This window comes from Magnolia sinica, chromosome 13 (assembly GCF_029962835.1).
Source record: "Magnolia sinica isolate HGM2019 chromosome 13, MsV1, whole genome shotgun sequence".
In the NCBI taxonomy this organism is placed as follows: domain Eukaryota; kingdom Viridiplantae; phylum Streptophyta; class Magnoliopsida; order Magnoliales; family Magnoliaceae; genus Magnolia; species Magnolia sinica.
In genome coordinates this window covers 37,581,128-37,604,187 of record NC_080585.1, presented here as the reverse complement: position 1 = coordinate 37,604,187, position 23,060 = coordinate 37,581,128, and the positions used below count along the sequence as shown (strand labels likewise).

The window sequence follows — 23,060 nt, the reverse complement described above, 5'->3', positions numbered from 1 at the left end:
TCCTCCTAGCTCTTCTGGGAGAAAATCTCAACCTTTTCTTCTAGTTCACTCGGATGTTTGGGGACCAGCTCCATTTACCTCCACTTTTGGATTTAGATATTTTATTACCTTTATTGGTGATTATTCACACATGACTTGGATTTATCTTTTGAAATCTAAAAGTGAATTGTTTGATGCGTTTAAAGTGTTTTATCATGAAGTGTGCACTCAATTTCAATGTTCCATCAAAACCCTCCATTCTGATGATGGGAGGAATACATGTTTACTGCCTTTCTATCCTTCTTGCAGGAACGTGGTATTTTGTCTAGGACGTCGTGTGCTCGCACACCTCAACAAAATGGTATTGCAGAACGAAAGAATCTTCATCTTCTTGAAGTTGCTCGCACCCTTCTGCTTGGTATGCATCTACCTAAACATTTTTGGGGTGATGCTCTTCTAACTGTTACTTTTCTTATTAATCGTATACCCTCACGTATCCTGTCTTACAAATCTTCATTTAGTATATTGTATCCTCGTGATAATCCATTTCTCCTACCACCTAAAGTTTTTTGTTGTACATGCTTTGTTCAAATTTTGGATGGAAGTAATGTGTCTTTCTAGGGTATAATCGAAGTCAAAAAGGGTATAAATGTTTTACCCATTGACTCGCAAGAAATGTCTCTGCCGTTACCTTCTTTGAGGATATTTCTTTTTTCTCAGCTCCATGCCGATCCCTCTGTGATCCTCTTGCGAGTCAGGGGGAGTATGACTCTTATCCTCTTTCTACTAGTGATCATGGGAAAACTCCTCTCCCCTCCATTCAGCATGTTGTGGGTGATTTGGGTGACCCTAAGTCTCTGCGGGTGTATCATCGTCGAGATAAATCTTCACATGCTCAGCCATCCACCCTTCCACTCACTTTGGATGTTGGCTTAGTTGACTCTCCTACCTTGAGTTTAGATCTTCCCATTGCCTTGTGCAAAGGGTCACAATCTTGTACTCAACACCCCATTAGTAATTTCGTTTCATATGATCATCTTTCACCGTCTTTTCAGTCGTTTACAGCTTCCCTTTCATCACAGACTATTCCTCGATCCCTCTCACATGCTCTTCAAAGTCCTAACTGGACGAAGGCGAATGTCTGCTCTTGAAAAGAATCATACTTGGGACCTTGTGCCACTTCCTTTAAGCCATAAACCTGTTGGCTGTCGATGGGTTTATACGATTAAGTTTCTTCCAGACGGCTCCATTAATCGCTATAAAGCCCGTCTTGTTGCTAAGGGTTACACGCAGACTTATAGTGTGGATTACTTCGAGACATTCTCTCCGGTGGCTAGGCTTAATTCGATTCGCGTTGTGATCTCCTTGGCCGTTAATTTATTATGGCCCTTGTTTCAGCTTGATATTAAGAATGCATTTCTCCATGGGGACCTTGCAGAGGAAGTTTACATACATCAATCTCCTGGCTTTGTTGCTTCTTACAACCCTACACTTGTATGTCGGTTGAAGAAGGCTCTTTATGGACTCAAACAATCCCCATGTGCATGGTTCGAAAAATTTAGTCAGGCTCTCAAGGAGTCTGACTTTGTTCGTCGCCATGCCGATCATTCTCTCTTTATATGTCGTCGATCGACGGGCATCATGGTTCTCATTCTCTATATGGATGATATTGTTCTGTCCGGTAGTGATTTTGCTGGAATGAGGGAGGTCAAAGATTTTTGAAGACCAAGCTTGAGATCAAGGATCTTGGTCCTCTTCGCTACTTCCTCGGAATTGAAGTTGGTCGCTCATCATCCAGATTGGTCTTGTCACAACGAAAATATGCGCTCGATCTTCTCATGGAGACCAGCATGTTAGGGTGTAAACCTGCTACCACTCCCATGGATACTTCACAGAAGCTTCGACCAGATGATGGTGCTCTCCTTACTGATCCCGGGATGTATCGATGACTTGTAAGCCGGCTTATTTACCTGACTATTACTCGCCCAGATCTCTCATTTGTGGTGGGCGTTGTTAGCCAATTCATGCAAGCTCCCCGTACTTCCCATCTCACGGCTGTCTACCGCATACTTCGGTATCTAAAATCAGTCCCGGGTCTTGGCCTTCGCTTTCAGTTGCGTGGTCATCTTCATCTTTCTGGCTATTCCGATGCTAATTGTGCAGGTAGTACTTTTGATCGTCGCTCTACATCCTGCTTTTGTACCTTCCTAGGTAGCAATCTTATAACATGGAAGAGCAAAAAGCAGCCAGTTGTTGCCCGATCCTCGGCTGAAGTAGAATATCGTGCTATGGCTCACGCGACGTGTGAACTCGTGTGGCTTCGCAACCTTCTTGAAGAACTTGGCTATCCTCCTTCGGATCCTATTCCTCTTCACTGTGACAACCAAGCGGTCATCCATATTGCTCGTAACCCAGTTTTCCATGAGCAAACTAAGCATATTGAGGTTGACTGTCACTTTATTCGGGAGAAAGTAACTTCTAAGGAAATCGTCACTCCTTTTGTTCGATCTGGGGATCAACTTGCTGATGTTCTTTCAAAGTCCTTGAGTCGAGATGCTCTTCATCATATTCATGACAAGTTGGGCATGATCAACATTTATGCTCCAACTCGAGGGGGAGTACAGAGAATGCTAGTGTATTATGTATGTGATTAGTGGCCCTTTTAGTCCCTTTTAGTATAAGTGCATGTGCACACTTCCCTCTTCTCCTACAGTGTACTATATGCTTTATTATAATAAAACATTATGTGTTAGGGCAAGCAAGCCCAACACAACATCTCTCCCAAACTCTCCTCCTCCTTCTCTCTCAATATTCTCTTCTTTTCTTCACATTATTATCATCAAATCATTCTCTACTCCCTCATCCCCATTAAAATAGATTTAGTTACCTTAACAAGATGATGATTTTTCCTCTCGGCATTACCATTCTGTTGAGGAGCGTACAGACAAGAGGATTGGAATTCTATGTCTTGATCACAAAGATAACTTTGTAACTTATGGCATATGTATTCCTTAGCATTGTACAGTGAAGAAACCCTAATTAACATGTTCATTGGCTTTTTTCATAATCTAACTTATTCCTAGCCTACCTACTCTGTGTCTCGAGTAAATGCATTCACGAGCTATAAGAGCTCCATCTAGAATTTGCCTTCCACAGACGAATGCACCTCGTGACTCCGAAATGACTCCACCTAGAACTTTACGAAGCCTAGATGCAAGACTTTTGCTAGAATCTTGTACGGGCTGCTTGTGAGAGTAATTGCAGAAAAATCCTTCAAATTTTCAGCTTGTTCCTTCTTTGGAATCAAGGCGATAAATGAAGCCCCTAGATCTTTAGATAGCCAGCTTTTTTTGAAAAATTCTGACAGGAACGACATCACATCCCTTAGATTTCTCCCCAAAAGATTTGAAAGAATGCTATTGGAAAGTTGTTTAGACCCAGAGCTTTATCTCTGCCTAGGTTCTGCATTGCTTCCGAAACTTCTTCCTCTTCAAAATTCCTTTCCAACCATGCTGCTTCTGGATCACCGATTTGGTTGAAATGGAGGGAATCTGTGGACAAACCCATCCATCATCCAAGAGGAAGCTAGAGAAAAACTACACAGAAGCTTCACAAATATTTTTCTTATCCTCTATGTTGACATTATCAATCAAGAGATTTCATATTCGATCGGTCCCCTTTCTAGCATTTTCAATACAATGAAAATACTTAGTATTCTTATCTCCTTCTTTGAGCCGAACTACTCTCAATCTTTGTCTACACCTTAACTCCTCTTGAAGAAGATGTTTGTCCAGCTCCATCTTTAGAATGTATCTCTCTTCTTAGGCCCGCAACTTGGGTTTGTCAACCCTAACCTGATTGACCCAACTCGAGTTCAGGTTGGGTTGTCAATGCCCTCGGATTGGGTTTCGGTTGGAAGATGCCAAGTTGATCTGAATTCAGGTTGGGTTCGGGTTTTGCAAATTTATGTCGGTAGGTTGGGTTAGGAATAATCACATGTATTTGGGTTGGGTTGGGTTGGGTTGGGTCAAGCATAGACTTTGGGTTGGGCACCTCGGGTCGGGTTAGGTTCCCTAGAGGTTTGGTTGGGCTTTGGTTGACCCTCAATCCAAAACCTACACAAGTTGCACCCCTATCTCCACTAAGTCGTGCTCCTCTAGCGAGCCTACCTCCTTACTATCCATTCTTCTAATCTCCTCCAACAGTCTGCCCTTCTTCTCTGGTAGAACATTTTTCTCCTTACCCACCCCTTTTAGCTTACCTTCAAGGAACTTTAACTTCAACATATGTCTTTGACCGGCCCATCTAGGATGTTAGAATACAACCCACCAATCCTTTTGTTTTTTTTTTGGATGGAGCCCTCCTCTTTAAGCCATGATAATTCAAACCTAAAAGGTTTTGGGCCCCATGATTCTATGTTTGTCTCCAATATTACTAGATTGTAATTAGAGATTACCCTAGATAGCCCTCTTTGAATGACTTGCGGGAAGCATTCCTCTCAATCATGAGAAGCCAGGAACCGATCCATTATGGACGTAAAAGGTCTTTCTTGAAAGTTAGACACTTGAATTTGTATCCAATCAACAGAGAATCTATGAGTTGGTTATCCTCAACCCCTAAGGAAAATCCCTGCATGCTTCTAATAGAAAGGCCTATTCGACTTCTTGCTTGGAGACCTAACTGTATTAAAGCCTCGACTAGTGCACCAAGGGAGATTCCGTCTGTTCCTAACATTATTTAAATCCTCCAATAACTGATGTTCGCTGCTTGGATCACATAGACCATACACCATTGTGAAGACCCACCAGATCCCTTTCTCTATACTCTTGAATGCTACTGAAGTTGAGAATTCCTCAACCCACCCATCTTCTTTGATAAGCACTGTCACATTACAGATCACAACAATGCCCCCATCGATGCCATTTGTCTCTTTAGTGATCCCCTCCACCCGGCCCGCACTTCATACTGACCTAGTAAGAGCATCGTTCTGACTAGATCTTTTGGTCGCTCTTGAACTGCTTCTAGCTGAATCGTCTGCCTTTTACAAACCTCCTTGATCTTACCCCTAATTTGGGAATGACCTGGTCCCCAAACATTCCATGATAACATCTTTATGATAGAACTGATGCATTTGCACCTTCCTTGGTGCGATCCTCGTAATCTCAACTTGGAGAGCTCAACAAAAAGACTTTGTGCCTCCCCCTCACCTCTTGACGAGGTGTTCCTCTATGAAAATCATAATTATAGAAGATGCAAGCTCAAGCAATTCCCTTTGCCTCTTTTTCCTTGATTTTCTTGATGCTTGAGTCTGGATCCCTTTGTGAGCCCTATCCCTTTCTTCCATAAAATGAAATAGAGCTTCTGGGTCCTTACTTCCACTGAACCATGCCAACAATGCTTTGCATCACGTTTCTAATCCAATCTTTTCCCTATCCTTCGACTAGGAGCCATCTGAGTGTGTTTCACACAAGATGTACCAAATCGGTTACGTATCGGCCAGAATGATCGATACGTAATGGAAACAGCTGAGTCTGTTACGTGATACAGGGGTCGAAACGGTGACCCCCAGTTTTTTGCTTGGATCGGCCCTTATGGGGGCCGTAATGGCTGTTACGCCCCATAACGGTTGTAAACGGTTTTTTTTTTCTTTTTTTTTTTTTTTTTTACTTTTTGACTTTTTGACTTTTTGAGTTGTGATTTTTCTCATTTTTTGGCACTTTTCTCTTTCAAATTCTTTCTTAAACTATTCTATTTTAAATTTCGACCACTCTGAGCTTAAATTTGAGGATCAAAACAAGTTATTTCAATTATTTTGTTGAATCGAAGCTTCGTGGACAATTTTTCGAAAAATCTTCAAAAATAGGTATATATACATTTTTAAAAAAAAAAATCTCTGTTGTTATGGTTGAATATAATGCATTATTCAAATTAGAATATATGAATGTGCATTTTACAGATTATGCAACTGATTTTCTATTTTTTATTTTTGGACTATTTTCAATCAATTTTTTAAAATTAGCAAACACCTACACATGTAAGATATTTTGATATTAAATTCATTCTAATATATCTATGAGTTTGCAATCAATTGTAGGTTGTCAGGTTCATAAATTCATCAAACCACCTAATACAACTTTCTCACCAAAGTGTGGACCGTTACACCACCATAAACACGTTCAAAATTATAAATGAATGCATATTTAAAATATTTAGAAATTTCTAGATTTAATGGATTTTTTTTTTTTTTGGATTTTTTTTAGAACAAAATTTTTTTTGAACGATATGGCTAGTAACTGTATTGGTAACGGTGGGCACTGTTACGCCCATCGTTACTGCAACTGTACACCCATTGTTTTAAATATTGACAATATCAGCCGAAATATCCCACGATATATCTTGTATCCCACCTATGTGATACGAAACACACAAGTAACGGGATATATCCCACATGTTTGATCCGGTGAGCATTTTTTATTTTTGATAATTTTTTTTTCTATAAATCATGTTAAATCAATGTCAAATTGAGAACTTCGATTTCGAGATTTGGAGAAGGACCGAGTTGCGGAAAATTGAAAAAAATCAAAAATTTCCCAATTTCTCACAAATCAGTTGCAATCTATGTCCAAACATAAAATCAAACATGTATGTTACCTAATCTAGTGATTCTTCTTTTGCTTTTGAATGTATTGCGTATGTTTCCACACGTCTTCTTACATTTATTATATGAATATACTTGCACCAATTCAGTTAGACAACGCATAGATTAGGACCTGATATAAAGAAAACCTATTATGTGCACTTGTTTTTTGTAATGTTTTGATGTGTGTTTATTGATGTCTTTTTTAACAATCATTGAAATTTCATTGAAAAATTCAACCAATTTCCAATGTTTCCCCATGTTTCCAACAACAGCAATACATTACGTGATACGACCGATATATCCCATGCGATAACTGATACGCATCCATATCCCAAGGGTGAGATATGTAACACGATACCGATTTTTTGAACACTGTACACCTTGTTTTCACATAACCTCTCTGTATAAATCCATTCCAATTGGTGAATATTGCTCTTTGTTACAATTGGTGTTACCTTGACAAGATCATCCATGGCGTAGAGAATAGGACTTGAATGTCCTACCATTTATACAGCTGACTCCACTCTACCACTCTAGGAGTATTGTCGTTGGCCAAAAACAGAAGCTCTAATCCTTCCCCCGTGTTTTGGTCTTCTTTGCTTCAGGTAGTAATAAATATCGCAACTTGCCTATTATTTAGAGCCATCAAGGTTTGCGACGGTTGGAAGGTGCCATAATCCTTATAGCTAGAGGTGGGCTTATTGAGCTTTGGGGCCCATCTTTAGGATCGGAACTAGGCATGGCCTAAAGATCCAAGACCTATGATCTTGTTTCGCACATGAATCCTTTGTCCGGATTCTCATTAGAGTCAACATACGTACCTAACCTCTCACAAGACCTTTCGGACATGCCTTCCCTCTCAACGTGCAACTTGTTGAAGTCGAGCAACAAAGAGCTTTGACCACTTGCCTCCCGACATGTTTCCGCCTTATTAGCGCTTGCCATCTTAATGGTAGGGTCTAGAGGATTTTGTATCTATATCTCTTCACCTCCACCCACCACCTCAGTCAGATTTGCCCCTTTTATTAATTTGAATTCATTCCAACTGCCATCATCCTTTTCATCTATCGGATTCAGCCACCCATCTCCTTGCATTTCTGGTGTTGCGGAGCACCCAAATTGGTACGCCATCTTCCTTGCCTGCCTGCTCCCATGAAGCTTTCTGCTCCATCCTGCTCTCCATTTCCAGTTGTTGCGATGGCTGATCCCTTCCTTTCTGAAGCATAAGCCCAATATTGCCCCCAATCGAGGTCCACCATCTTACTTTGTAGTAGATTGCCTCCATCCTTGCAGCCGGTCTGATCTTGCTCCATTTCCACCACCATCATATGGGTAATTTCCCTGCAGAACTTGAATTGTTTTGTCCACTTCCAAGTTCTAGATCTTTTATTTTGATTCTAGCGAATTCACGCACTCCATCGAAAGGGACCATGGATCTACTTCCTCCACTGCCCCAAAGCACTCCCCCACAGCCACTAGGGACTCTTTTGCCCATGCTATCAACTGAATATCATGGATTCTGGCCCATTTTCCTTGACTTAAGCTCTATTCCGATGATTCTAGCTGCCTTACAAAGCAACACACTGGAGTGTCGGATGACAGATCCTCCATGTCTCCCAGAATTATAGACACATCTTCGCAACTCACTAGGTAGACCCAAACTTTCCTGCTTCCCATCTTCCTCACCCTAGCTCCCTTGATCCTTCTTTGCTTCCGAATCCAATCAACCACACTTGATACTTCCTCCTCGTTCCAACCAGGTAATTGATTAGGCTTGTCACCATGTGCTTCCTTTTGTGAGAATCGGAATCTCCCTCAATGCTATGGAGCCCCATCCATGACCCACATCCCTTCTTTCCCATTTTCTCCGTTAGCCACAACCTCCGCAAATGATCTACTCACAAATACACTGCTCCCAGCCGATGAGTTTTATGCCATCAATTTGCCCCTAGTCCCACCACCTCGCGCTTTCGAATCCAATCAACCACACTTGATGCTTCCTCCTCGTTCCAACCAGGTAATTGATTAGGCTTGTCACCATGTGCTTCCTTTCGTGAGAATCGGAATCTCCCTCAATGCTATGGAGCCCCATCCATGACCCACATCCCTTCTTTCCCATTTTCTCCGTTAGCCACAACCTCCGCAAATGATCTACTCACAAATACACTACTCCCAGCCGATGAGTTTTATGCCATCAATTTGCCCCTAGTCCCTACCACCTCGCTACACACCCACCCCCCCGCTTCTTGTACCTTACTTTAGGACTATACTTAGCCTTCTGAACTCTTAACGAGAATCCTCCCCAAACACACTCACATACACCAGATGGGCACTTGAACCCATGACCTCATTGTGGAAGCGCACTCTGTCTACCACTGAGCCATAGGTTGGAACCCCAGACTGCGCTACACACTATGTAGCTCACATTATAAATTATTTTTCACTACAACATTAAAATCAATTAATGTTTTCAACGATTTGTTACAATTTTCTATTTTCAATAAAAATTAGTTTATCTTTTCAATCCTTTTAGAAAATAATATAAGTAACAATATTAATTCAGTCTTGTTGCACTTTTGTTTATTTTATACTTAATCATTGCCCTTTCCTATTACTTTAGGTTGCACCAAATATCATGAAATTTTGTTAAATTTTATTATTAATCAATCTAATTTGGTGCAACCAAACACAACCTTGATTACAAATCTAGAAGTAGCATGTAGCTTACGCGACGCCTAAAGCTTCAGAGGGGTGAACGCTATACTACACGCTATTTGCTATTTAAAACACTGGTTATGAGTTACGCCCGCTAATTATACATCTTATTTTACCTAGAACAAAGTGCTAGACTATCTAGCAGACAATGGATCTGAAATGGTCCAAATCTGAAAAGACTAGGTTGCAATGTTCTGAAACAGGAGAAGCACCTTTAAAGCTTTCTGCATGGCACACCTGTTGTCCCATACAAAGGATTGTCCCAACTGTTTTTAATAAATTCCAGGAACCTGTCATGCAATGTCCACATTCTATGAAATTTTATTGGTTTCGGAAAATTTTGAGACATCTTGCAAGGTGAATCAAATAGGAGAATGATCTGAAAAAAATTCTTGTAATATGCACTACCTTGAAACGAGGAAAATGATTCAACCAATCCATGTTTGTTAAAGCTCAACTGTCTGTGCCAAATTTCTCCTTAGCCTTACACAACATGTATTTGCTACCTTCAAACCCCACATCAATTAACCCAGCTTTTGCAATAGCATTCTGGAATTCGCTCATAGCATAATGGTCCAGATTCAAGACTCTGATTGGACTAACATTTTTTTCTCAGCATCTACAAACACATTCAAATATCTACATACTAACTAAGCCCCATTCACAGAACCTGCAATATGATCCATTTCATCCCTTAAGGACCAACCTCTACCCAATTACACTTTGCGTAGGCATTACACTTAATGTATTGTGCCTTCTCTTTGGATATTTTGATGGAGATTCTTCAACCTCTTTGAGATGGATTGGATGATGCCAGGAAGCATTCACAACTTTTTCAAAGTGTGACAGGGGTTTGTACTTGGCAGGAAAAAAAAAAAAGGACTCCTATGGCCCCTGAGTCTTGTGGAGGGATTATGATTGTGTGGAGAGAATTGACCAATAGAATATCCTGCAACAAGCTTGATTCACTCCTAAGCATTTAGCAACACTAGCAATTTTAGAAAACAAACCATGTTTTTTTTAATCAAGGATTTTATATGTTGAAAGTTGGAGCATTCGCAACTCTCCTTGCATTCCACTCAAAATCATTGGGAACATATCCAGTCCTATCGGGATTGAAGTCTTCTGTCACTGTGAGGAAGAAACATCAGATAATTCCTTCTTTATCTTGACTTCTTTTGTACACTAGACTAGCCGCAAGAGCACACGACTCTTCAAGTCTTCATCCACCCCTAACATCTGGGCTGAAATCACATTATCTCCTCTTTTTCTTTTTCTTTTTTTTTTTTTTTCTTTTTTAATTGCTTTAACAGCAACTAGAGCCATTTTAACATTTAAATCTTTAATAGGAGCTGGAAAACTTCCTTTCATGGTTCTTGTACTGGCTCATAATCTTGATGAGCAGAATGGGATTGATTCATTTTGCATCTTCATTTTCATTTGGAAAAAACTGCAACTTCTAGAAGCTCTAGTGTATAGCCTTGTAGCTTAAATGTGCACCTAAATTTACTTTTGAAAGCTGCAGATGTTCTGTCCCATTTATAGGAGCTTCTATTGTATGTTACTTGCTGCTTTCTACATTCACTACTTTGTCATTGTTCTGCAGTGCATGATGCTTATTAATGTTTTGTGATATGCGGGTATTTAGCTGCATTGATTTATTCATTGATATTTGAAAAATGATCTGGTCAATGAACTTCATCTACATTTTCAGTTCAACTAAAGATATAAGGGCCTGTTTGGATTGTGGGAAAAGAAAAGAAAAGGGTCTTCCACTGTTTGGACCTTTTGCATGGTTTGGATAGCAAAATAGCGAGATTGGAAATAGTAGTCATTAGGGGTTATTTGGCACCATGGATTTGGGGGGGTTTGAGGGGATTTTAAATCCCCTGGTATGTTTGGCACCATAAAGTAACTAGGGGTTTCAAATCCCCTCAAAGAGGGGGTTTGAAATCCATGGTGGAAGCTTGGATTATAATGCGGGGGCATTTTCACACCAGGCTCGAGTGGGGTGGCCTGTGGGATGCAGGGGCACACTCGGGGTTGGTGGCCCGCAGAACCCATGAATTTGGGGCCCGTGTGAGGCAGGTGGCTCGTGTGAGGTGGAACCCATGGATTTGGGGCTCATGAGGAGGGTTCAGCTGAGGACCTAACCCATGGATTTGGGGCCTGGGCTATGAGATAAAGGGATTAATTTGCCATGCTCTATCAGTTTGTGCTTTTAGAGCAAGTGGTTAATTGTCCTGCATCAGATTACATTTAAAATCTTTCCAAGAGTTGCATGTGTAACACGTGTGTCACTAGACTATTAATCTATTGGGCACATGGTCGACTGATGATATCCCAAAACAATTAGACTATCAATTGCATCACCATAATTACTTTCATCAAACATTATCCATGTAAATCAACTGTTAAAAATCGTTGCTTAGTCACTCGGATATGATCTTGTGCTTGTGGCCCATCCGAGACTTGGAATTTCATCATTTTCAAGCAAGGTATATATTTCAATGGGCTTGTTACAACCATTGTGTCAAACATTACATACATACACTAATTAGAGATATTAAAGTTGATTTAGTAATTAAATTCAAACCCCTGTAAATATACTATGTATTGCTATTTTTGGATTAGAGGGGATTCTAAATTCCGGGTGCCAAACACAATGGGAGGATTCCAAATCCAGGGGGTTCCGAATCCAATGGGTTCCAAATCCACACTCCCAAACAGGCCCTTAGGCCTTTCCATAGACAAATTCACACACAAGATTCGAGGTGATCATTGTGAGAGGAATATGAGATTTATACTTGCTATCCAAACAAGACTCCCAGAAATAAAATCCATGGGAATCCATGTTGCAATAGTGCTCGTGGAATCCATGGGAATCCATGTTGCAATAGTGCTCGTGGAATCCATAGGAATCCATCATTGGATAATCATTGGACTTCTCTATTCCTTCAATCTAAACAGGCTTATGAACTTTTTATTGAGTTTTTTTTTTTTTCTTAATACCTGAAATGATTTTGTTGTTTTAACATTAATATAAAAGAAGCTTGATTGAATCTTCTTGCAGATTCGAGGTTCAATTCCAATTCTCTGGGAGCAAATTGTGGATTTGAGCTATAAACCCCAACTTAAAATAATTAATCATGAAGAAACGGTACCTGAGTTACGTGGAGATGTAACAGATTCTTTAAATTACTTGGGTTCTGGTAGCAGACATTCAGTCATGTTGTATATTTGATCTTTTCTTGTAGCCAAAAGTCGTGGAACGCCATTTCCATGATCTTACACAAAGATATGGAGAGATCATGGCAGTTGATCTAACTGATAAAGTAAGATTTTTATCTTTTCATTTTCCTTCATCTTTTGTTCTAAACTGATTCACTCTTAAGGGATTAAATCTGTCATTTCATTTCATGTGTGCTGTCAATGTGCATATGTAATCATTACCTTGTCTTTCCAAGAGTATTTGCTGGGATTTCGGGTTTTGGCAAACAGATTAAATTAGTTGATCTGAATGGGAATCTTTGTTCTTTAAGTAAGATATGTTTCTTCCTGTTGTTGTGTTTTAACTCAATCCACTCCATTCTTTTTTCTTTCTTTTTCTTTTTTCTTTTTTTAAACTCATCTCTGAACTGAAGATTTTTTCCTTTTTATGTGGCCCACGGATGTCATGCATGTTCTCTTTCTGGTGGAGCTATATATTTTTATTTTATTTTATTGTTCTAAAGTGTTACCTGTTGATTTATTAAAAAGGGAGCTTAAGAATGATATGCCATTGTACATCCCCATTGTTGATTTTTGTTTTTAGTATTTCACCATTCACGTTATTTGTACTGTTGCAGCATGGTGATGAAGGTCAGTTAAGTAGCGCATATGCTGCAGAAATGCAAAATCTACCACATGTGAGGTGATTTTCATATTTACGGAGTATCTGTATTTATTTGTCCAAAATATATTTATATTTAACAGGTTCCCATCTCTCCTAACCTGGACCTATTTCTTCTGCCACAATCAATAACATGGTAGTTGCATCCAAATTTTTATAACCTGATTATAACTCCTTACATCATTGTGCATTTCTCATAAATATTGAATAGCTTCAATTAAGAACTTGAGCATAAGCTGTGGTCATCCGGTGACCTGTTCAATCTATCTAAGATCATGTTAAGTCTAAAAAGCCTCACAATGCTTCCTTAAAAGGAAACCTATCTGACCTTGGTTTCACAAGGGTGGAGCAGATTCAGGCACACGAACAGAAGTGGCAGTTTGTAAAGTTTCCAAAAGCGACATGCCTAGGCAGCATCTGCATACAATTTGTTAGATAATTTGTACTATGTATTTTATTTCTTAGAATAGCTGCCCCAACTAGTTGATACATAGCATTGATGATGGTGATGATGGTGAATTTTATTAATTAGAATAAAATTAGTTATTTGGCATATGTGTTTATAGAAAACTTTGAAACTTTAGATTTGCAGTTGAAAAAAATGAAAAATAGTACACAGTCGATTGGGCTAAAGGGATACTGGCAGGATCATCTTAGCAGCAGTTCGTGGTAGGAGCAATATGAGGCACAAATGTAGCAACAACGCCTTGGGTATAGGTTTCCTACAACTAAGATCTTAACTTTGAATATTGATACTTTTGTTGTAAAAACATCAAACCCAACTAATGCAGGACCGATGCATGAACCAAATAGCATGTGAGATCAAGTAACAGAATTAAGAGAATTAACAAAAAAACACAAACATTGCCATAATCATCACGAATCCCATGAAAACCAAAAGAACATCATGCATAATCCTAGCCTAAGTTACCAACATCGTCACACCAGATCATTAAATAAAAGGAAACTAGAATCTAATGGATGTAGAGACATCCAATTAGCATAGGGTATAGTTTATTTTAAAGTAAAAGACCTAATATAACCTAGTGTAAAAATTAGGGTTTGGGTAATTTGTGAGAGTAGGAAGGTTAAGGATTTTAGATTTAGGGTTAGGGTTTTGGGAATGTAAGAAAGGGTTTTGGTATAAGGTTGACGGAAAACGAAAAGGGGCAAGGCATGGCTGTACAGCCAACCTGAAGGATTCACACATGTAGCCGTACGGTCACATGTGTGGCGTGGGATGGATGGGTTTAGGTCAGTTAGGGTTTGGATGGTAGATAGATAAGGGAAAGATAGGTTTAGGAGAAGATGGAGGCTTAGAATAGGAGAATCGAAGAGCTTCAAGAAAATACCTTGATGGAGAGGAAAAGAGATGATGATGTGGGGATAGATGGATACCTCACACCTTGTTGATGAAGATTAGCCTCACACCAATCTCCCTTCCAAATAGCATAGAAGTATCTTCAAATCTCATGAAGATAGAAGAAGAAAAAAGCAAGAGTTTTTATTATTATTATTATTATTTTTTATATTACAAAATCCAATGAAGGAGAGGGTCACACGCCCACCCTCTTTTATAGCTCTAAGAAAGTTCAAAAATTACAATAAACACCCTGTTTTGTGAATTTTGATGAAAATAGCCCCAGTTTAACTAAAATCAACTAGAAACACTCATAATAGTGTCCAAACATAATATAAACAAAACTAAATCCTATAATCTGGTAAAATCTAAGAAAAACTAGTGTGGACGATCCACGATCAATGGCTCAATCATGTGATCCAACCGCCCGATTATCACGTCCCTCCAATCCAAAGGTCTGGATCCCTCAAAGCATGTCATACGCATCTTCCCAGTGTGGGGTCTTCCAGATGCCCACACATGCACATGGGGTCTTCAGCATGATCATGGGTACTCACCTAGCCATAGGGAAATCTGTGTGGCCCGCCTCCTCCTCTGATACATATGCAAAGGTGTTCGTGAAGTGAGGTCCTCATCACCAACTCTTTCACTGGATAAGGACATGGACTTGGCACATGAGAATCATCAATGCCATTGACCACTATGAAAGTTTATATGAACTTACAACATCTATAATCTATAACTGTCTCATTGTTAACTGTTGGGATCTGCTTCAGTGGGTTTTGATTCAAGAACATTGTTTTGAAAATGTTGGGTCCAAACTGTGGGGTTTGAGTATAGGTACGGTATATGAGGTACCAGACATGAACCTAATCAGAATCAAGTACCCATCGAACAGATTAGGTCCTTGGTGAAGAAGAAGATGAACAGGGGAACCTCTTTGATTCACCAATGGAGATAAGAATATGGCCGAGAAGCAGACCTTTGTTCATTGATGTAGATGGGAACACTGAGAAGCAAACCTCTTTGATTCATTGATGTAGGGTATGGGGAAGACTTGAACCACTTCAATTCACTAGTGAGGATGGGAGATGGATTGGAGATGAATGAGAGATGAGTGAAAGTGAAGTTGGGGTTTAGGTCAATTAATAAGACCTCTTTGATTCGTGCAAGAGATAAGTGAAGTGAGTTTTATGTAACATTAATAAGGCTTCCTTGATTCACGGAGATGAGATGGGAGAGGAGATTTCGCTAGGAAGAATGCGAGAAGTAGATCCCCAAACTCTCACAACTTGATACGCAAGGGTCGATCAACAGCAAGAAGCGAGAAGGGGGGTGACCAAAGGAGCTCTGACACCAGCAGATCTCCGACTACGAGTAAAGAAGGCATGAATAGAGGGGCTGAGGAGGAAGGTGACAGTTCGTCGCGACTATCGGAAAAAGGTAAGGCAATAGTAGAAGATGAATCTTGTGCTTCTAAAGCGAAGAGGATTGGTTTCCATCACAAGAGGGTTGGATTAGGGTCTGTGACAAACGATGAGCTTGAGTAGATAAGCAGGGGAAAGGACCTCTAGAAGAATACCCAACCTTGTTTTATCAAAGGCTTCCCCAATGGCTGGCTCCCAGTAAATTTCGAAAGGATCTTTGGAAGGGCAGGCGTGGTGCTTCAAATAGTGATATTCCGAGATTTCGTGACTCAGGCGAACCCAGGGGTTACGCCTTTATACACATGAGAACGGACGAGGAGCTCAAAAAAGCTATTGGTCTCCTGAATAACGAAATCTTCGTTGGGAAGAAGATGATGGTACAACAGGCCAGATTCGATCCTGAGGTAGTAAACAAGGAGAAGGGAGGTAGGCATGGTGATGGAATCAGGAATAGAGAAGCAAGGGATGGGAAAATGAAGGAACCCGAGAGAGGGGATGCGGTAAGAGGACCTGCTTCGGACTCGAACCTCTCCCCGAAGCGAGGATCTTGTGACACATTGCCCATCGTGACTTGAGGATCCCGTTACACGTGGCTCCATCCAAAATTCTATCCCTGGCATTACCAGTGGACTTGATGAAGATTAATTACAACTATCTTTAGCAACATGTCGGGATCATATTGCGGTAGATGGTGCATCTCGAGGCCCCACACGTGCCCTTACTCCCACTTGTTTGACGTCTCTCGTAGTAGTCTTGATAGGGGATTTAATCTCCACACGAACAACAAGAGTCGCACGTGAGAAGAGTCTCGATAATAACTTTCTTACCCTAGGAAGAAAGTCTTTCTCCCTTACAGTAGAGGAGGTTTACGAGCAGTGCTTTTCAAGCAAAATCTTCCCCCTCCTTTTTTGATGGGATCAGCAGAGACAATGAACCACTCATTGTTGGAGGAAGTCTTGCTGATCTCTCGAGGCGATCAAAACACCCATGATCCAGAGAAGAGCATTAATGATGATCGGTTGGCGTTGGTTTTACAGCAAGATCAATCTCCTTTTCTTGGTGGCAGGGACTCCGATGGGGCTAAGGTCATGGAGACACTAGATATTACCCCGCTTCAGGCCATAATTGCTAGGGGGGAAAGATGAAGTCTTTAATGAAGGACCACAACTACACGAGACTTTGGTGGCTAAATGGACAACGATTGACGGAGGATTATCGAATGAAGATTTCGAATGGACGAAAGATGTCATAGACAATGTGTGGAAGAAATTGGGAATGTCATTCCAGGCGAATGACGATGATGCGCCTGCACTAATCCAATTTATAGAACAACGAGGTGTGTCAAACATCAACCATCCCCCAAGGCGTAAGCCACAAAATCAAAGGGAGTTAACTAGGTTGGCCTCTACGATCAATTGTGAGATAGGGAATAGGTATGCAGCTCATGTCAGGGGTAGAAGGGCGAGGTCAGTTTCCCAATGACTATTCTCAGCTGGAACGTGAGGGGATTCGTAGGGAGAAGCATCTTCAGTTTAAGTCCATATGCAAGAAATCAAAAGCCCATATCATTACAATGCAAGAAACCAAAATCGCGACCTTTGGTAGATCCAATCTCAATTATATTTGGGATCAAAAATCAAAAGATTTCGTTTTGTTGGATGCTCGAGGTGCATCAAGAGGCATCATAGTCGCTTGGAATTCAGATATCTAGAGAAAGGAGGAGCATTGGTGTGGTCAATTTTCCGTCTTTGTAGTCTGCGTATTTCTTTAGGGTTCAGATGGCTTTTTTCGGGGGTTTATGGCCGTGTAAATACGACTAGAGGGCAGATTTCTTTATAGAGTTGAGGCTAATTCCTATAAAATGGGACCTCCCTTGGTGCTTAGGTGGGGATTTCAACGTTTCTCGGTTCACCTACAAAAAGTCTTCGCCTTTACCAAAAGTATGGAAGACTTTGCTAAGTGGATTCGCAATTTTGAATTGGTGGACATTCCTATGTCTAGGGCTAAATTTACTTGGTCCAATGGGGGAGACCCTCCTCTGTTATCAAGACTGGACAAATTCCTCCTCTCCCCGACTTGGATGGATAGATTTCCGCTAGTTCAGCTTGATAGGCTACCTAGATTGTGCTCAAACCACAGACCCATTCTCCTACAAGTGAAATCAGAAAGTTGGGGTCCCAAACCATTTAGATTTGAATTGGCATGGCTGGAGGTTGACAGGTTTGCTAACTAGTCAAGAATTGCTAGAGTTCCTTGAAGTTGCAAGGGTCATGATGCAGGACATGAAATTCAAATATGATGTGTGAGATTTCAAGCTTAAAATCACGTTAGTTCGGAAACAATTACACAAATTCCATATCCCACACAAAAGTCCAAGCATTCAATCAAGGGGAATCTTATGCAGATCCAGGCCTACACATGCTAAGGCCGGATCAATCAAAATTATAGACTAAACAAGAATCAAATGAGGGTAAATTCATCCACACATGCACAGAAATAATTTCCCCAATCCAAGGGATTCACATGTTTCAATTCGGGAAAACCTAGGGTTTTAAAAAAAATGGCATAGAAATTGGGATTTAGGACAATCTAGGGTTAGGGTTAGGGAAATCAGGTGAGAGAGGAGTGAAGGAGATTAGAGAGAGCACCTGTGATCGGCCAGCACGAGTAAACAACAAATCGGCTTGACGCACGTGCGTGGATGGTGGCCCGCATGTGTGTGGGGCCCATGAATCTGGGATTGGCCAGCTAGGGTCTGGTCGGTCAGGGATGGGCCACCTTCCCTCCAAATTTCAGGCCAAACAGATGATCGGTTTGAACACAGTGCTCCGTCGAAGTTTCAGCCCTCTTGCAAGGCCAGATTCTGAAAATCTGCTGTAGGGAGAAGAATTGTAGAAGATGGGTAATAGAGATGGCGATGGATGAGGGCGAATCGGGATAGATGTGGCTTCGCACCACGGTAATTAGCCCTTCGATGAAGGGAGGGCTTCGCACCCAATTAGGCTTCACAACTCAGAGAGTAGGAAAATGCAGAATTTTTATTAATCTTCAATGAATGTAAAAAGCTACAAGGGGTGCCTATTTATAAGAAAAACCTATACCCAAAACTCGCGCCATGTGCACAACCTATTACTTGGCGATGAAATAAACCAAATAAAAACTAATTAAAGAAATCTAAAGCGTCCATGATGTTTTGATAAACATTAATAAGCAAAATCTAAAATATGAAATCAATCCGACTAGTGCGCCCCGATCATGAGATCCCATGATGGGCTTTACTTGATTATCGGGCCCACTCTAATGAACCAAAACTCTGTCTTCTAACTAGAAGGCCCTCTCTAGATGTCGTCATCGATCCAGATCGACGGTGGGGCCCTCCTCTTACGTACGTGCGTAGGGGGGGCGGTGTGCGTGTGCGTGCATGTGTGATGTCCCCATCAGGTCAGCTAATTCCAAACTGCATAAAACAATGAAGATCTTGAAGGACAAGATGAAGACCTGGAACAAGGATATCTTTGGGGCCAAAGTGGCTGAGATGGTTGTAATCCTGGACGAGTTGCAGAGTTAGATTCGAATGAAGAAGAAGGGGAGCTAACGCTTGCTGAGATTCAGAACCGATCTCCTTGTTCTATCAATTATGAGAACCTCTTAAACATGGAGGAAATAAAATAGAGGCAAAGGTCACAGGCTCTTTGGCTTAAGGAGGGCGACAAGAATACCGGGTTCTTTCACGATATGGCTTCAACTAGAGCTCAAACTAATAGAATCTCAAGTTTCGTTGTGGAAGGAGTTCGTCTCGGAAAAAAAGGACCAAGTGTGCAAGGCTTATAGCGGACTACTATCAAAAGCTCTTATCCAAATAGGATTAGGAGTGACCAAGGCTTGACTCCTTTCATTTTGATCACATTTTTGAGGATATGGCTGACTGGTTGGAGAGACCAATATCCGAATCCGAGGTTAAGGAGGCAATTAATAGTCTGGGTAGGGACAAAGCCCCTGGGCCTGATGGTTATCCTATGGCCTTTTAAAGGTATTTTGGGATGTCGTCAAGAAGGAGATTATGGACTTTATTTCGGAAATTTTCAACCAAGGGAGAATTTCTCCTCAGATGGGAGCTTCTTTCATTGCCCTAATTCCTAAGAGGGAAGTTAATGCGGGGGCATTTTCATACCAAGCTCGAGTGGGGTAGCTTGTGGGATGCAGGGACACACTCGAGGTGGACAGCCTGTGTGAGGCAGTACCTATGTGAAGTGGGGCCTACGATGGGGTTTCGGCCGAGGTCTAACCCATGAGATGTGGAGCTCGGGCTATGAGATAAAGAGATTAATTCACCTTGTTGTATCAGTTCGAGCTTTTAGAGCAAGTGGTTAATTGTCTTGCATCAAAGTGGTATCAGAGCGGGAGGTCTTGTATTCGAGGCTCTTCACCAAGGGTGATTAATGCGGAGGCATCTTCACACTGGGCTCGAGTGGGGTTCCATTTGAGGCGGGTGGCTCGTGTGAGGCAGTACCCATGTGCTTTAGGGCCCACAAGGGGGGTTCGGCCGAGGTCCTAACCCGTGAGATGTGGGACCTGGGCTATGAGATAAAGGGATTGATTCGCTAAATCACATGGGTACCGCCTCACACAAGTGGGGCCTGAATCTCACAAGCCACCCGCCTTACACGGATGGGGCCCACGAGGGAGGTTTGGCCGAGGTCCTAAGGATGTGGGGCCCGGGCTATGAGATAAAGAGATTAATTTGCCATGCTCTTCGAGCTTTTAGAGCAAGTGGTTAACTGTCCTCCATCAGAAGTAGTGGAAGACCTCAAAGATTTTAAACCGATCACCCTCATTGGGAGCCCTTACAAGATTTTGGCCAAGGTGCTAGCTTTGAGATTTCAAGAAGTCTTGGGAAGCGTAATTTCCCCAAACCAAGGGGCTTTTGTGAGAGGAAGACAGATTCTTGATACCGATATGATAGCTCACGAATGTATTAACTCTCGGTTCAAGGAGAAGAAGCCAGACATTATTTGCAAGTTGGATGTTGAGAAGGCGTATGATCAGGTCGATTGGGCTTTCTTGGACTATATGCTGAGCAGAGCAGGCTGCAAAGAAACATGGAGGAAATGGATGCTGGCCTTCGTTTCTTCTCTACACTTTTCGGTTTTGTTGAATGGCTCCCCTAAAGGCTTCTTTAAGTCTTCTAGGGGGCTGAGGTAGGGAGACCCTCTTTCCCCCAATTTATTTCTCCTCATTGGGGAAGCGTTTAGCCGAATGTTAACTAAGGCCCAAAAGGAAGAGCTTTTTAGGGTTTTCTAGATACCCAATTTATGAAGTAGAATTTCGCATTTGCAGTTTGCAGATGACACAATCATTTTTTGTGAAGTTGAGGGTCCAATGATTAACGACCTGCAGAAAGTGGTGATGTGCTTTGAAGCGGTCTCAGGGTTGAAGATAAATAAAGCAAAGAGCGAAATGCTGGGTATTCTTCTCTCGAAATATGAGGGGATGCATTTTACGTCTCTTTTCAAATGTCAAGCAAGATCCTTTCCATCCACGTATCTCGGGCTTCCATTATGCATTGGTAAGCCCGCTTTACACCTTTGGGACAAGGTGATTGGAAGGACTGAAAGAAAGATTTTGAAATGAAGAGCCACTATATTTCCTTAGGAGGAAGACTCACCCTTATCAAGACGACCTTTTCTAATATGTTGGTGTACTTTATGTCTGTTGGAATATTAAGTTAGTAGGGTCATTTATTTAAATATGATATTAGTGGGCTTATTTGTAAATATTATATAAAGTGGGTTGTTATGATGTTATAAAGGAAAAAACCCTACATATATGTTGAATAAGATAATAGTGAGATCTCTCTCTCTCTCTCTCTCTCTCTCTCTCTCTCTCTCTCTAAACCCTCTCACTCACATTTTTTCTCCCATCTCTCTCACATTCCTCTCTGGTTCTTTCATTCTACATGGTATCAAAGCCTTAATCAATCCAACCTGTGCAAACCAACATACATCGGATCCTCCTCATTAAGACATCAAATCTAGGTGAAAAAGGAAAGTTCTACACAAAAATCAAGGGGGCCATGTGCTGATGTCAGCGTCTGTACGGCTGACGTCAGCAATCCACCATTTGTACAAATCGGTTTTCTCCAAAATCTCTACCACTTGGTGCAGAATCATAGAAGAGGATTTATGACTATTTTTCCGGATTTTTTTGAAGAAGATTAATATTTTTTATGGATTTTATAGTATTTTCCAGAAAAATGCCCAAATCGGACCATTTTTCGTGTCTTCCTCAAATCTGTGGTTTTTTATCCACCAAACCAATTGCGTATGGACCGTTTTTTACTACCTTACATAGATGAGTCAGTTTCGTGGAGATCCAAACAACGTGAATGCATTTTTGGGCCAAAATGGGTGACCGGGTGCACCATTTTTGAGGTTTTTGAGGTCCAATGCATACACCAATTGCACGGTGTATTCCTATGTTCTTTGTGTTGATTGATCTCCATCCACTGTTGTTCTTTGTATTCTTTCTCCTTGTTTCTCCTTTTTTGTTCTTATTTATGGATTCCAAGTCTCTTAGACATGGCCTCGATAGACCACTTTCAATTACTTCCGTGAAATTTAACGGAAGTAACTTTCTTCTTTGGTCTCGGGCTATTCAAATGTATATTGTTGGCAAGGAGAAGCATGGGTATTTTACTGGCACGACAAAACGGCCTTTGTCACGCCCCAAACTCGGTGAACTGGCTCACATAATTCCTGAGCTTTGAATCCGGCGGTGACAGCCTTCATAGTACCCCATCCTTGGCTCCTAACCCCCACATGCTAGGTTCAAATCCTGGGATCACACAAGGAGGATTTTCATGGTGAAATTCTTTTTGTACATGAGCATAACCACAAATGTCCCCCCCCCCCCCCAAAAAAAAAAAAAAAAAAAACATCATCACATTTCCACTATAATATTTGTTCGAGTATAGTGCCGAAAGAGAAATACATGATATAACAAAAGTCTAAAAGATTAGGCATATGCTCCTGCCTTAATGTCGTTGCG

General features: G+C 41.1%; 1 protein-coding gene across 6 annotated transcripts in view; it reads left to right on the top strand.

Annotated features, from left to right (window-relative positions):
- Nucleotides 1–23,060, top strand: part of LOC131223604 (phosphoinositide phosphatase SAC8) — a 93,670-nt gene that overhangs the window by 50,384 nt on the left and 20,226 nt on the right. For all 6 annotated transcript variants that reach the window (XR_009160578.1, XM_058219047.1, XM_058219046.1 and 3 more), the window contains 3 exons: nt 12,408–12,494; nt 12,592–12,669; nt 13,183–13,247. Coding sequence is in view for 5 of the 6 variants with exons in the window: in XM_058219047.1 (XP_058075030.1) it covers nt 12,408–12,494; nt 12,592–12,669; nt 13,183–13,247 (230 nt within the window). In the remaining variant the exon portion in view is untranslated. The remainder of the gene's footprint in view (nt 1–12,407; nt 12,495–12,591; nt 12,670–13,182; nt 13,248–23,060) is intronic.